Here is a 16886-nt window from a genome sequence, read left to right as displayed (position 1 = left end):
CAACATGTGGATCATGATAGCTGTAGACTTGTTTTTTTTAATTAAAACAAATGAGCTCCTATGCATTAGCCATTTTCAGTATTCAGTAGACCTTTTATTCAAGAGAAATTTTAAATAGATGTCCTGTGTTTTGCCTTAACATTCTTAGTCCTTTATCTTGTGACTATCTTACATGTAAGACTATCTTTTTAATACTTAAAGTGGTAATAAATCCATTTGTGTGAAAATATGGTAGGACTCACCTGACAATGACTTAATTTAGGACATGTGAAAAGAATAATATTCTATCTTCTTCATTCTTGGATTTATCAAAATAGTGCCTCAAGGATTATTTGAAATGTTTCTGGAGGATGCACATAGAACATTCTATTCTGAGATTTTTGTTCACTTCTAATATGACTTTCTCATTTTGAATGATTTGTTGTTCTAATGGGGGGCACAAGGCTTTTTTCTTGCTAATAAACTTGGTTATAGGATTCATTCATTCAACAAAGACTTGTCAAGGGCCCACTATATGTCAGGCACTATTCGAGGTGCTTAGAGTACACCAGTGAACAAAAGAGAGAAGATCCCTGCTTACATTCTAGGGGGAGACTACAATATTATAAACAATATAATATTATCATAAAGCTAATAAGTGCCAAGAAAATTAGAGCAAGAAAAGGACTGGAAGTTTTGTGTTATAAGAGGGCAGATTGCAATTTAAAATGTAGTGATCAAAGTAGATCTTACAGGAAGTTGCCTAATGAGCTGTCTTAAAGTGAGAGAATTAGCTATGGAGGATATGGTGGAGAAGTGAGCTCCAGGCAAAGTGAAACAGGTAAGCTTGACCTTGTGGCTGGGATGAAGAGAGTTGGAGAGGAAGTAACTGGAGGAATATTATGTAGGACCCTGTGAGCTGTTGGGAGAACTTTGCATTTATTCAAAATGAAATAATTGAAGGATTTTTTTGAAATAAGTTGAAAAGGACCATTCTGCTCACTGTTGAGACTGAACTATAGGGGGCAAGAATTGGAAACAGATCTACTTAGGTATGGCAGCAATAGAGATGAGAGATGAGGGCAGCCCCGGTGGCCCAGCAGTTTAGCGCCGCCTTCAGCCCAGAGCGTGATCCTAGAGACCCAGGATCGAGCCCCACGTCGGGCTCCTGCATGGAGTCTGCTTCTCCCTCTGCCGGTGTGTCTGCCTCTCTGTGTGTCTCTCTGAATAAATAAAATAAAATCTTAAAAAAAAAAAAAAAAGAGATGAGAGATGATGGCTTACACCAGAGTTGGGATCACTGGGGTGATAATTAAAAGTCAACTTTTTTTGTTTGGTCTTGAAGAAACTACAAGATCATTTACCAAAATATTAAATGTGAACTGTTAGAGGTAGGATGACTGTTTTTAGCTAATCAACTCAGCAGAATTTTGAGGGGTCAGCGGTTCGGTTTTAGGTATGATGTCTGAAATGTTTATTAGACATTACAGTGAAGAAGTGTAAGCAGCCTGTGTACATCAGTCTGGAGTTCAGGAGGGGGATTTGGGCTGGCAGTGATTGTTGTTGATAGGGAAGAATAAAGGACCGAGATCTGAGCCCAGGACTTTCCAGCATTAAGTGGATCCCTAGAAACCAAGAGAAAAGAAAAAAAAAAAAAAACGAATATACTGCTAAATCAAGAAAGAGAACTGATCATTGGTTGAGTATGCATGAGCAGAGACATGGATGGTAGAACCAGGAGAGCATAGGCATCGAGCGTTAGACAATGCACATGGACAGCTCTTTCAATGAGAAACAGGACAGTAGCTGGTGAGGAAAGTGAGATCTAAGTTTTGTTTTTAAAGACTGGAAATAGGGGCACTTGGGTGGCTCAATTGGTTGAGCATCTAGCTCTTGATTTTGTGTCAGGTCATATCTCAGGGTCCTGGGAAGGAGGCCACCTCATGCTCTGTGCTTATCAGGGAGTCTGCTTGAGGATATTTTTCCCTTTTCCTCTGCCCCTCCCCCTGTTTGTGTATGTGCTCTCTCTCCAAATAAATAAATCTTTAAAAGATAAAGAGGGGACATAGTATATTTGTATATTGAGAATTATCTTAGTGTGGAATATTTCCAAAATCATCTCTAGTTAAAAGACCAGTCTTTTAAAAAATTTCTAATAATTTAAACTGATACTTTTACAAAATGATAAAAATGATTAGAACAACAAAATGAAAAAAAGACATTCAAAATGTAAGCCAAATTTTTCTGTGGAAAACGGTGTGGCCAGTCTTCAAATTAAAGAAATGAATTATCAAAAAACAAACAAACAAAAAATAAAATAAATAAATAAAAATGAATTATCTGATCCAGCATCACCACTTATGGGTGTATATCCCAAAGAACTGAAAATAGAGTCTTGAAGAGATCTCTACACACTCCTGTTCATATCAGCATTATCCACAGTAGCCAGAGAGGGAAGTAACCCAAGTGGCCATCAGGGATGAATGAATAAACAAAATGTAATCTACACATGCAATGGAATATTATTCAGCCTTAAAAGGAAGGAAATTCTGACACATGCTACAACATGGATGAGTTTTGACAACACTATGCTAAGTGAAATGAGCCAGTCACAGAAAGATGCACGGTTTTAATTACATGAGATACATAGAGTAGCCAAATACATACAAACACAGTAGAATGGAGATTGCCAGGGGCTTGGGAGAGGAGAGAAGGGGGAGTTAATTGTTTCAAGGGTATAGTCTCAGAGTGGGAAGATGGAGAGTTATGTGGATTGATGGTGATGATTGCACAACACTGTGAATGCATTTTAATACCACTGAACTGTACACTTAAAAATGGTTAAGATGGTGAATTTTGTGGTGTGTATTTTGCCACAGTGAAAACAAATATAAGCCAACTTTTAAATTAATTTAATTTAAAAAGTTAATTAACTTTGGTAAATATGACATGTCAAAATCCTATAAATGTTTCTAAATGCTAACTTTTGATTTCTGTACTCCTTGCAGCGACTAGTTGACAGGATGGCAACAGTGCATGGAGCATCTTTTTGTTTTAGCAGAGACTAGAACCATGATGTAGAAGAGATGGGAAAACTGTTGCAGTGAGGGTTTGAGATTAAGTACACAGGTAGAGGGTTGACTTTCCCTAGGATCCTGGAATTGTCATGTACACTAACAGACGGGAAGGCTGAGCACTGAGCTCCGGGGCAGTTAGGTGGGTAAAAGGAGTAGGCGATTGTGAGCAGATTCTTCTGTACATTTCCATTTTTTTGGTGAAAGTAAGAAAGTGAGCATTGAGACCTTGAATGAGATGAAGTAAAAAGTTAGCTAAAAGAGTGGAAGAGTGATACATATCTTTGCATAGAAAACCAGAATCACAGATATGCATTATTCACTTAAATTTTCATTTTACTACACTTTCCCCATACAGCAGGTCTTCCCTCCCTCAGTGAGACTCAAAATCTCAAAGGCAAGGGAAATTCCCTATTCTTTCTTCATTCCACAGATCTTTTTACAGTTACTTAGCAGATATTCAGAAAATATTTGAGTGCCAAATGTAATCACATTTCTGAATTTAATATTTTGCTTTAAGTTGTATACATTTTCTTTATTGATATTTATGCTATAATTACTGATATTCTAATTTTGTATGTATGAATCATTTCATTGTGGTGTGTGTATGTGTGTGTGTGTGTGTTTTTTTTTTTTAAGCATTGCCATCATGGGCTATGTGTAAACAAAGAAATGGAAACACGTCCGGTAGATGGTGAATGGGGACCATGGGGACCTTACAGCTCTTGTTCAAGAACATGTGGAGGTGGAATCAAAAGCACAACCAGGCTCTGTAATCGCCCTGAGTATGTCTTTTTTATGTCACTGTAAATTAAGATTATCTCAAGGCACCAGAAAGTAGACATCAGTTCTAAACTGGAGGTCAGTCTGTAAATTTCTGAGATTTAGAAAACTTCTGGAATACTTTAAGCCATATTACCTTATCTTGATAGATTCAAACTTTAAAAAAAAACTATTAACTAGCTTAATCTTTAGACTACAAGTTAAGATAGGATCCTTGATTTTTTCTGATTTAGTGTAAATTTGCAAAATAGTTGTAAAAATGACAGTAATGTAATGGTGTTTTTACATTTACTGTGTTTCCATTGAAATTCCTGGCTCCTTTAAAATTGTCTCTTGGCTCTTCTGCATAAAATGTGTATTTTCATTACCTCTTTTTTTTTTTTTTACTGTTTTGTGTAATTTGACATGTCCTATTTTCTTTCTCTGCTTCTCATATTATAGATGCATCAGTGTCTTTAGGTTGAATAAGTACTGAAGCATATTTCCCCCCTCATCAAAATATTTAAAAGAATGTAGAGATTCCATAAAGATTTCTAAATGTGTCTGTTATGATATATAAATTGGTAAGCAATAAAGAATTCTTTATGTGTAGATAGGACTTTGAGCAAAATGCCTTAGTTCATTTGAATTTCATGGTATTTAAATTATGCTAGAAGTTTTTATGTTTAAAAAATGCTGACAAAAAGAGTTTTTATTTTCCAGCATAAGTTGAAATAAAGAGATGGATGGATATAGATTAATACCACAAAACTCTCTGAAGTGAGTGATAAGTAGTATATATGCAACAAAGATGCCTGTATATTTCTTTAACATGGTATCATCTTTGGTTCACTAGGTCTTTTTTTCTTAACCCCTCAAAGTGAACAAACCCTATTTTGACATTTTAAAACAAATTCCCGTCATTAGTTCCTTGTGAGTTAACCAAGTCATGAATAAGTGATCAGTGCTGCCTTCTAGCCCACGGTATCTATCCTAAGATGAGTATTTTTACAGTTTGTTAGCCACTGAATTGCTTAAAAACCATGTAACGTACTCCTGTTAAACAAAAAGTGTTAGTGGGACATAAGTGGTTTTCCAGATCCTGGGACAGAGTGGAACAGTTTTAGAAGTAAATGGCAGAAAGAATATTATACTGATGTGCTTTAAAATGTAATGAATTTGACTAGGCCAAGAAACGGAGGAAAGTACTGTGTGGGCCGCAGGATGAAATTTCGATCATGTAATACTGATTCATGTCCAAAAGGCAAGCAAGACTTTCGAGAGAAGCAGTGCTCTGATTTTGATGGTAAACATTTCAACATCAATGGTCTTTCCCCTAATGTGAGGTGGCTTCCAAAATACAGTGGGAGTAAGTAGTTAGAATATTTTTTGATGTAAAAATTTCTTGAGACCTAGGACCATACAGCCATATTATTGTACACCAAAAATGTAACTTTTTCTTACAGTTGCCATAAAAGATCGCTGTAAACTGTATTGTCGGGTTGCCGGAACCACTAACTTCTACCAGTTGAAGGATAGGGTTGCTGATGGTACTCCTTGTGGAACCGAAACTAATGATATCTGTGTTCAAGGCCTCTGTCGGGTAAGTGAACTTATATTTAAATTTATATTTCATAATATTCTTTTTCTCTACCTCAGAATACATTTTCACGAATTCCAGTGCAGCACCCTTCAGTGATACCATTCTGTCTTTAGAAGTATGGTCAGGAGACTGTTACTAGGCAATTCTCTGTCATCAAGAGTGACTCATGGAACATTAAGTTTGCTGATTTTGTTTTGCTTATGGTACTCAAGATCAAAATGAGTTGTGAGAATTGGCTTCTTAAAAAGAAAATATTAGGACACAGGGTTGTAAAGTCCTTTGGCTACTTCAAATGTGACCTCTTGTGACTCCCTCCTTGTTGGTTAGTGATGCTATTTCCCCCTCCCTCTTTTTTTTTTTTTTTTAAAGATCTATTTATTTGGGAGGGGGGCAGGTAGAAGGAGAGAGAAACGTAAGTAGATGCATATGGAGCTTGATGTGGAGCTTCATTGCATGACCCTGAGATCGTGGTGAGCTAAGCTGAAACCAAGAGTCAAGCGCTTAACAGGAGACTGAGCCCCTTCCTCTTTTCATCCTTGTATTTTACTTCCTGGGTATATTCAACGACATTCACTGAGTATCTTCTAAATGTTCTAGTCACCAGGATGAAAGCCTGAAACAGAACCATAAACCCCATAAACCCAAGGTGGTCACAGATAGACATGTGAATAATTCCAATGCAGGTCTATGGGGTCATCAGCACAGTGACATACGGATATTGAGAAAGGAGTGTTTTGTGGGGAAGTATGTAAATGGTTCAGAGAATGCTCATGAGAATGTGAGGCTTGAGCTAATTATTGAGGATGAATAGGATTTAGAAAGGTGAAGAGGTAAAGGACTGATTGGACATAGGGATTAGCTCTAAATTCACTTTTTTTTTCTGAAGTCCTGGAGGTCCCTTAGGAGGATTTGGAGTTGAGTGAGAGATGTTATTTGATCTGCATGTTAAAATCTTCAAAAATATATGGGGTTGGGAGAAGATTGGAGATAGCCACTTCGGATTCTAGGTGAGAAGCAGATGAGTTTCTGAATTAAAGCACCCACACTGCAGAATGAGGTCTTAAAAATGGTGAGTTTGAGAACTAGGATAATGAATTTAGTCTAAAGAATACAAGCGTAATATTATGAATTCATTCCTTGGGTTAAGGTATCAATTTTCTTTTAGCCAAACATCTATTACCAGTTGCCTGGTGATAAAATGCTTTGCACTCGAAGGTCTAATGAGATGTTCAAAACAAAGGAAACAGACTAGAAAAAGGGTAGTCAGTGGCCTGAAAAATTTAAGTTTTATCTGAATTAGCACAAAATCCTATACCATGAAAAACAATGATTATCTGAACTTACAGATGCATGTTCCTTTCAGGAAACATCTGGTTGACATTCATTTTGGAAATATTCACCTTGTGTATAAAAGAATGAGGCTTATGAAATTTTCTTATCATGAAATTTTGGAGGAGTATTCTAAGGAACTAAGAGTTAGTACAGTGCATGCAGAGGACAGTATCTGCATGGAGAACTGCACTTACTCTTTTAAACTCCTGAATGAAACCATTCACTTTCAACCTTTGTCCAATTATTCACTCTTTACATAAACACAACTTAATAAGATGGTTATTAATTTTGAAGAAATAAATTTTCAAATGTACTCCATTTATTCCTGGAGTTCTAAGATCCATGAGTTTAAAAAATCATGAAAGTCATCTCTTTGAAGTTATTTTAAATGTGTTCTTACATAATCATGCTTTTTTGTCTCTTTGAATTATATTTTTTTAAAGAATGGCTTAGTGGACAAAGTAATTATTGTCCATGTTTGTTACAATGCAGAGTCCTAGTTCTTATCTCCAAGGATTTTTTAATTCAGAAAATTGGGAATCTACCTTTTTAAATGCCATCCCATGTGATTTTGATGCAGGAGGTAGGTGGACAACCCTTTGAAAAGCACTGTTTTTTCAACCACGTGATGAAAAGGTGTGTGAAATATTGAACAACAAAACCAGTAGATACTTTGGTACAACAAAACCAGTAGATACTCTGAAAAATCCTGTTGTACTGAATCGCCCGTTAATTGCAAGAATATTTGTGAAAATTTTATAAAACACCATGCTTATAACAGTCACTTTTATAATACTGATTATAATTATTGTTATTTTGAAGCAAGCTGGCTGTGATCATGTGTTAAACTCCAAGGCCAGGAGAGACAAGTGTGGAGTGTGTGGTGGGGATAACTCTTCATGCAGGACAATGACAGGTGTCTTCAACAGTGCTCATTATGGTAAGCTATATATTTATTGTTAATTTTCCCTTTTATTTGATATAATGAAAGTATATAATCAAGGCATAATAATGGTTTATTGTTTTGCCCACTCTGTACCTTTAGTTCAAAATGATTAGTAAGGGGATCCCTGGGTGGCACAGTGGTTTAGCGCCTGCCTTTGGCCCAGGGCGCGATCCTAGAGACCCGGGATCGAATCCCAAGTCAGGCTCCCGGTGCATGGAGCCTGCTTCTCCCTCTGCCTCTGTCTATGCCTCTCTCTCTCTCTCTCTCTCTCTCTCTCTCTCTCTCTCTATCATAAATAAAATTAGAAAAAATGATTAGTAAAAATTTCCTAAATATAAAAATGTAAAATATTCCTAAATATAGAAAATTATACAAGATGTATCCTTGGATTAATGAATTCATTTGCTCAAGGCAAATCAGATTCTTGAAAATACAGTAGGTGTATTTATTAGAGTAAATCCAGTGCTACTTGCCAGTGATGTTTGAATAGTCCCCCAATTAATAGTGTCTTTATTGCTGTTCCTGTAGTCTGAAATGTATATATTTATGATTTTCCCAGGAGAATTGCTTTCAATTACTTTTCATCATTTGAACCACTATATTAAAATGAGTGAAGGATGAAACCATTAATTTAAGTGTTGATTTGGGATTATTATATTTGATTTTTCAGGAAGTATCTAGATTACATATATAAATCCTATTTGGCCATGATTTCATTTTTCTTTAAAATTGTTATGAGAGTATGAGATATTTTCTCTTCTGAGACTTTTCTAGGAAAACCTTTTCCTTTTTATGGTACCAAATTTCCTTGCAAAATGAAAAATGTATTTTTTATAGTTTTATTGTCAACCTTAAATTATGTTCACATGTGTTTGAACACAGTTAGTATGAATTGCCTCAATTAAAGTAGTATGATTTAAAATGCAAAATTTATATTTTTATCCGTATTAAAAATATAGTAACATTTTTACTCTGGTAATGCTTATGAATCTTAGTTACTAGATATGACATTATTTTTGTAGGTAAGATTCATTAGTTCATGTGAGCCACACACATTTGATCTTTTGTTTAAACCAGTGACACATTTATCAGAAATCGGTCTCTACCCACTAGAAAACATTTTTCCCCACACAAAACCACGTGTACTAAATTAGGATAAAATATACAACTTTGCCAAAATTGTATTATGAATTAATCAGTTTGCAAATGGAAAAAGATATTAAACTCCTTTGTAGTGTAACATTTGTCACATTTCTGCCCTCTGGTGGTAGCCTTTGTCTTTCACATTTGTAATGCCTGGGAATTGCTTTCTTAAAAAACTGGAAAGACGTAAATAGGAGGTAGTAGGAATATCTTATAGTGGAAAAATAATAAGTTAAAATTATTCTTGTAGGCTGATGATTTACAACCAATATGCATATAATGTATGCAGAGTCAGCAGACCATTTATCACCTTATATTTAAAATGTGATGTCTTTAAGGAATATAAATTAGAACACTAAAACATGCGAGGTTTCTCATGTCAGGGCTGTAAATTTAATCTTTTTTAAAAGTTAGTGTATGAGAAAAACTCATACAACTCTTTTTACTCATGTATTAAATACAAGGAAAAACTAATAAGGCAAAGGAACAACTTAGAATAATCACTAGAGGAAAATTAGTTGCTGACAGAATCTGAGAGTATTTGGAGAACTATGTAATGAGTGTAGTGTAGGGAAAACATTTTTTGTTTACTATGTAGTATTTCCTCATCTTTTGAGCAGTGCCAGTACTGTTGAATTTGGTCTTATAAAATAGAAATATTACTTTGATTTCCCTCAAATAAACATTTTACTTCTTTCATGACAATTTGTTAGACTTTTGAAAATAATGTAACATTTTGGGAGTAGCTATAGGAGGACTTCTTGCTTACACTAGAAACCCAAAAGCTTAAAAAATGTTAACTTTTGTTGTTTTTGCCTGTCACCAAATCTCTGTGTAAACACAGAGCAATCACCAACTATTTTGATACTTTTTGGATTGGTGAATAACATTGAAATCCTCTATTTTTTTCCATTGGGAAGTATAAAGTCTAAAAGTATTAGTCAAATTTGAGAATGAATATGTGTTCTAATTATCTCAGGAACTATAATTTTAACTCCTTTCTCATTCTGTGTTCAGAATTTTAGAAAAGAAAATAGGAAGTACTTTAAGGATCCCAAACTGTATATTTGTAGACAACCGTTTTTTTCTCAATCCTTAGTAATTGTGTGATGCATTGATTAAAAAAGAATAAGTACTGTATCATTTTTCAAAGATAAAATGAAATTGTGCTATTCAGTTTTTTTTTTTTTTTAATCATCCAGCTGTAATAGCCTCTGGGCCATCAGCTTGTGAAAGTTAACATGTATCAAATTATATTGCAGGTTATAATGTTGTTGTCAAGATTCCCGCAGGAGCAACAAACATTGATATTCTTCAGCATAGCTATTCTGGAAAACCAGAAGATGACAATTACCTTGGTAAACATTTCTAGTAAACAGCCAATATGTGATTCATGTTCAATTTCATGGAGGTCTGCGGTTGATGTAAATTCTTAGAAGGCAAGAAGAGCCCCTTGAACAAACACGCATTTTCATTTGATACTGAGCTTAAGTCATCTGACTTCCTATACATATTTTCCTCTTGAGTTATATACTTATTTCTAAAACACTGAACAAGACACCTGGGTGGCTCAGTCGTTGAGCATCTGCCTTCTGCTCAGGTCATGATCCTGAGTCCTAAGATCAGGTCCTGCATCCTGCAGGGAGCCTGCTTCTCCCTCTGCCTGTGTCTCTGCCTCTCTCTCTGTGTGTCTCATGAATAAGTAAGTAAAATCTTTAAAAAATAAAAATAAAAACACTGAGCAAAATTCTGAAAAATTTGCTTTTACCACAGTGTTTTAAATAACCAAAGATTATATTCAGAGTTGCGTGTTTATTTAGAATGAAATTATTTTCTTTTTATCCAGAATTAATTATAGACTTTTTTTGTGGTTAAATGTTCTTTAAAGAATTTATTAACTGTTTTTTTAATGTATCAAAAGAACTTAAATATAAACTTTAAAAAACATTAAATGGTTTCACTCATATGTAGAAATTAAAAAACAAAACAGATGAACATTGGGGAAGGAGAAAAAAAGGGAAGCAAATCATAAGAGATTTACCTATAGAGAACAAATTGAGAGTTGCTAGAGGGGAGTGGGATGGAGATTAAGAAGAGCACTATGCTGAGCACTGGGTGTTATATGTAAATGATGAATCACTAAATTCTATTCCTGAAGTCAATATTACAGTATACAGTATATGTTAACTAACTAGAATTTAAATAAAAACTTGAAACAAAACACTTATTTAAAATTTTTAAAATTTAACATATAGTGTATTATTAGTTTTAGAAGTAAAGTTCAGTGATTCATCAGTTGTATATAACACTCAGTGATTGTCATGTCATGTGCCCGCCTTAATGTCCATCACCCAGTTACCCCATCGCCTGCCTCCCCTCCAGCAACCCTCAGTTTGTTCCTATGATTGAGTCTCTTATGGTTTGTCTCCCTCTCTGATAGCATCTTTTATTTTTCCCCTCCCTTCCCTTATGACTCTATTTTGTTTTTTAAATTCCACATATGAATGAAATAACATAATTGTCTCTCTCTGATTGACTTATTTTGCTTAGCATAATAACTCTCTAGTTCTACCCATGTAGTTGTAAATGACAAGATTTCATTTTTTTGAATGGCTTAGTATTCCATTATGGAACACTTACGTTAAAGCAAGACAGAGAATTGATTTCAGATTTTTAAATGTTAATGAAGATAGCCACATGTATTGTCCTTTAGCTACATCTAGGGTATAGGCTTCTTCGTTTATGTTTATTTTTAGAAATTAGTTTTTAGCCTTAAAGAATTTCACTTAGGCCCAAAGATGAAAAGAGTTCTTTACAAACCTTTTCCTTCTGTCTGGGAAATACCTTAGTATTGACTTTTCAGCAACTTACCAAGCTGGAATAGGGGATGGTATAGAGCGGATATTGCAAGTACCTGGTTATTGGCCCAAGTTATCGATGCTACTACGTGGGGAGTCTGAATCTATCATGAAGCTTATCACAAGACTTAAATCTGACATTAGAAAGTCAAATGCAAAGGGAACAAGTGCTTCAGGGATACAAATTTTCTTTTGAGATGATGAAAAGTTTTAGAACTAGTTAGAAGTAGTGGTTGTATAACATGAATATACTAAATGCCATTGAATTGTTCACTTTTAAATGGTTAATTTTATGTTATGTCAATTTCCCTTTTATAAAAAAATACAAAATTTCTCAAAATCAAGTGTAAATATTTTGATATATTTTCCTTTTATATTTTGTTGCAATTATTTTTCTTTTGCCAAAAATATTACCTGGATACATATATATCCATAGATGTAACCATATTGTAGATATTTAACATGTTGCTCTTAGGTTCCAAATGTAGATATTTGTGTTTACCTAGGAATGGACAACCAGTTTAAAAATTAGAAATGTTTACCAGGGGCAGCTCTGGTGGCACAGCGGTTTAGCGCCGCCTGCAGCCTGGGTTGTGATCCTGGAGACCCGGGATCAGTCCCATGTCAGGCTCCCTGCATGGAGCCTGCTTCTCCCTCTGCCTGTGTCTCTGCCTCTCTCTCTCTTTGTCCCTCATCAATAAATAAATTTAAAAAAAAATCTTTAAAAAAAATGTTTACCAATAAGGTATTAGTATACTCTGTAAAAGAGGTAGTAATGGAACTATCAAAGTCTAACTTGAGCAAATATGTGAAATTATTAGAATGGGTTTATAAACATTTATATTTATGAAATTTGCTTTGGTAACCAAAAGTAGTGAAATGTATAAACTTTTTCTAAGTAAAGTTTTATTTCTCTTAATTATAATATAACTGATAGTTCCTTAAGTAGACCTATTCACTTTTGATAAAGTACAGATTCTTTAGAGGAATTTTCATTTTATAGGATACGTAGAGAATTTTATTGGTTTTTTCATGGAATTTAGTGTAATATAAAAAGACAGTCCATACAGACACAGAAATGCCAAATTTATTTAGCAGTAATTCCTTCAGGGTTGCTTTTTCCAAGAGTGTAGTATTTATTACAAAGCTTAGTTCTGGGTAACTTGTGCACTTTGGGTGTGGAGTTTCCTGGAAGGCCAAACATTTACTAAAAAGGTTATTGCTCCACTGAATAATATGTAAGTAAAGGAAGCAAAATAGTATTTGATTAGTACAGAGCTTATATTAGTCTAACAAATATTATACGTTCTCTTAAAAGTTAAAAATGCACAGAGCTTAACAACTTATACACTTTTACAAATGTTTTCCAAATTTGATCCTGATTTAAAAGGCTGATTTAAAAGTAGGAATTTCTATGCCTGGTACAGTTAGGAAACTAAGCAAGTGGTTTGTCCAAGATCACATAGGAATTAATTGGAACAACTTGAATTTAAACCCATTATTCTAATACCAATTTGTTTCATTTTATTACTCTGTTACTGTGGGCACCATGCAGTTTTATATTTTAAAAGAAACTGTGAATGCATACTATATTATTTTACATATTTATACATAAAAATTTATACATATGTATTTTATATAGCCTATAAATATACACAAATACATATTAGACAAATACATACTAACACATCACTGGGACTGAGAACAAGTTGCAGGAACAGAGAGGTAGTAGCAGTCATTCACATGTATGTCAACAGCGTTAGAGTGCCTCTCCTGAAAAAGATCCAGACATTTATTTTTTTTTTTTTTTTTTTTTTTTTTTTTTTTTTTTTTTTTTTTTTTTTTTTTTTTTTTATTTATGATAGTCATACAGAGAGAGAGAGAGAGAGAGGCAGAGACACAGGCAGAGGGAGAAGCAGGCTCCATGCACCGGGAGCCCGACGTGGGATTCGATCCCGGGTCTCCAGGATCGCGCCCTGGGCCAAAGGCAGGCGCCAAACCGCTGCGCCACCCAGGGATCCCAAGATCCAGACATTTATATAAAGAATAGTATGGTCATCGGATGGCTCTTAGAATATTGACCCCTAGGGACACCTGAGTGGCCCAGTAGTTAAGTGGCTGCCTTTGGCTTGAGGTGTGATCCCAGAGTCCCAGGATTGAGTCCCATATCAGGCTCCCTGTGGGGAGCCTGCTTCTCTCTCTGCCTGTGTCTCTGCCTCTCTCTCTGTGTCTTTCATGAATAAATAAAATCTTAAAAAAAAAAAAAAACATTGACCCCTAGAATTTTATAGCTTTGTACCTTTGTTTCTGAGAAAAGCATAAATGAAATATTATAGTAGTCTGAGTGGTCGTCGTCTCCTCACCATTGATGACCAGGACTGATTTAGCTGATGTATCTCCTGAGTCTATAACTTGTTTTTCCTCTTCCTACATGTCCTTCCTGAAGCTGTAGGCCTGGTAGAGGGAGGACATTCTCAGAAAAGTATAGGGTAAATTTAGTATTCTTAGCTGATATGCTGGAGTTTCTCTTTGTATGGGGTAGATAACATGTTATAGTAAAATATTTATTTCCTCAAAATTAATTTACATTTATGTTAATTTCAGAAAAGGATTTGAATTTTAAAAGTTAAAAATATTTCTTGTATTATTGACTGAACTGTTTTACTATTTCATGAGTACTGTTCTTTTACAGCATTATCTGACACTCAAGGGAATTTTCTTTTGAATGGGAATTTTGTTGTAAGTATGTCAAAAAAGGAAATCAACATACAAGGAGCTATTTTTGAATACAGTGGTTCAAACAGCTCAATTGAAAGAATTAATAGTACTGATCGGCTGGAAGAAGAAGTTGTTTTGCAGGTAAATTCTCAGGCGTCCTTGATAAGACTCCGTTTTAATCCTATCCGTAAACTGATGCTTAAGGGCTTTATATTTATTAAACATAAAAATGATGTCTTTCAGGAATATCCTTTTATGAATTAATTGTGTGCTCCTGTGTATTTCTATTGAGGTTTTATGTGTGGGTAATTTATACAACCCTGATATACGATATTCCTTCAATATCCCCGTGGAAGAGAAGAACGACCTAGTCACGTGGGATCCGTATGGACCATGGCAAGACTGCACCAAGATGTGTCAAGGTACACTGGTGTTGAGTGAAAGAGACAGAAGCTTGCCTGTGCATGCTGGTATGGAGTACTTTCGGGGCTGTCTACCTACAGAGTCCCCCAAATGTCTACACACACACACATCACTGCACAAACATAACAAGGGTTTCCTACCTTTTTTCCTCCTACTTTTCTCCCCATTCATGGTTTCAGATACTTAACAGCCTCATCTGTCTCTCCCCTTTCCAACATTCTCTATTACTGCTTTTTTTCTCATTCTTTCTTGCAGTTGCAAGAAGTTTCTCCAACTTGTACAGTAATCCACCGTGCTTATTGGAGGAGGGATAAATTCCATGTACCCCTCAGGATTCCATGCCTGAAACTATAGAGAGCATCGAATCTCATACGTACTTTGTTTTTTCCTGTATATAGTTACTATGATAAAGTTTATAAATTAGTAAGAGATTTATAATAAAATCAAACAGTTATAACACTACATAGTTGACTCTTGAACAATACAAGGGTTAGGAGTACCAACCTCCAAGGAGTTAAAAATTCACATAAAACTTTTGACTCCTCAAGAACTTAACTACTATTAGCCTACAGTTGACTGGAAGTCTTATCGATAACAAGCACTTAACACGTTTTGTATGTTATATTTATTAATTACTGTTGTTTTACAATAAAGCAAGCTAGAGAAAAAAAATGTTAACAAAACCAGAAGCCAAAATACATCTATGGTATTTATCAAAAAACATGTGTGAGTGGACCTGCATAGTTCAGACCCATGTTGTTGAAGGATCACCTGTACCTAATAAAATTTCTGTGAATGTGGTCTCTCTCCAAATTTATTGTACTGTACTCACCCTTCTTGTGATGATGTGAGGTGACAAAATGCTCATGTGATGAGATGAAGTGTGGTGAATTCTGTTAGGCTCTAGGCTCTGTTGATCTTCAGGTGGTGCATTAAAAAGTGGATCATCTCTGGCCCGTGGTTGACTGCAGTACTGAGACCACGATGATGCGGAACTGATGTATACTCTTTCCCAGTGAAATAAGTGTTCTCTCACCCACTCACCTCCATACACTTTCCTAGTAACCAATCTCTTCCGTTCGGTGTTGGGGTACCCAACATCCTTGCATTCTTTTATTTTCTTTCCATGACCACAAGAAAGTACATTTGTAGTGTTGGCATGTAGTGTTGGAAAGAAGTGTACCAGTAAATGGAAAAGCAGGGACATTTACGGTCGAGAAAGAATATGTGAAGAGACTGTAATCTTTGGGAAATGTGTAGTTATGGATACTTAATTGTGTAATACTTATCAAATCAGTACTTTGAGGGACTACTTTGTTTCAAATTAAGACCTCAATTCTGCATCCGAGTTTTAAATTCTAGTGGATAAAACCAGCATGAGTAGATTTTCTTGGTCTAAGTAAATGCAGAGCTACAGATGTGCCCAGAGAACTGCAAAAAAGCTGGAGCAGTGTGTGAGGAGATTCAATATGAAGGCACAGGGAAGTCTGATGCAGTGGAAAGTAGTTCTCATGGGGACTGGAGAAAAGTTTTGGAAATTAGGGGAGCAGTGGTTGAGAGGAGACGTTGCTCAGAACCAAATGGAAATGAGCTGAAATAAGGTGGGTAGCCAGAGGCAGTGACCATAGATGGGGGGAATGTGAGGAACAGACTAACAAACTGACCTCAAGGTGCCAAAGAAATTGTGGTGTCCTGTTCTGGAAAAACACACACACACACACACACACACACACACACACACAGACTTGGTACTGTGATGTTGGGATTGTGGTGCTCAGATTGATTGCATGGGAACAGATGTTTTCATTGGGACGATGTCTGTGGAGGGAGACTGCCATAGATAGTAAATGACTGACTGGCATAAATGCTGGAAGGAGGAACAAAGTTTTGGTACAGAGGAGGAGACAGAAGGACCCTAGATGGGCCTTACAAAAGGAAATGGAGATTTTGAGAACAGGGAACAGCATTCCAGCATGGAATGGGTACCCCGGTCTGTGGCAGTGGATATGGGGAGCTAGGAACAAATCCAAACATCAGGTGAGTGAGGG

The 16886-nt window shown here is 35.6% G+C and overlaps 1 protein-coding gene across 1 annotated transcript in view; it reads left to right on the top strand.

Moving 5' to 3' along the window:
• Positions 1-16886, top strand: part of ADAMTS20 (ADAM metallopeptidase with thrombospondin type 1 motif 20) — a 163910-nt gene that overhangs the window by 67122 nt on the left and 79902 nt on the right. The window contains exons 12-18 of the mRNA XM_055318796.1: positions 3693-3838; positions 5003-5184; positions 5282-5418; positions 7573-7690; positions 10102-10197; positions 14390-14556; positions 14708-14837. Coding sequence (XP_055174771.1) covers positions 3693-3838; positions 5003-5184; positions 5282-5418; positions 7573-7690; positions 10102-10197; positions 14390-14556; positions 14708-14837 — 976 coding nt within the window. The remainder of the gene's footprint in view (positions 1-3692; positions 3839-5002; positions 5185-5281; positions 5419-7572; positions 7691-10101; positions 10198-14389; positions 14557-14707; positions 14838-16886) is intronic.

Source organism: Nyctereutes procyonoides, unplaced genomic scaffold (genome assembly GCF_905146905.1).
Source record: "Nyctereutes procyonoides isolate TBG_1078 unplaced genomic scaffold, NYPRO_anot_genome, whole genome shotgun sequence".
Taxonomy (NCBI): domain Eukaryota; kingdom Metazoa; phylum Chordata; class Mammalia; order Carnivora; family Canidae; genus Nyctereutes; species Nyctereutes procyonoides.
The sequence above is the reverse complement of the archived record's forward strand: the minus strand, read 5'-3'. Positions and strand labels throughout refer to the sequence as shown.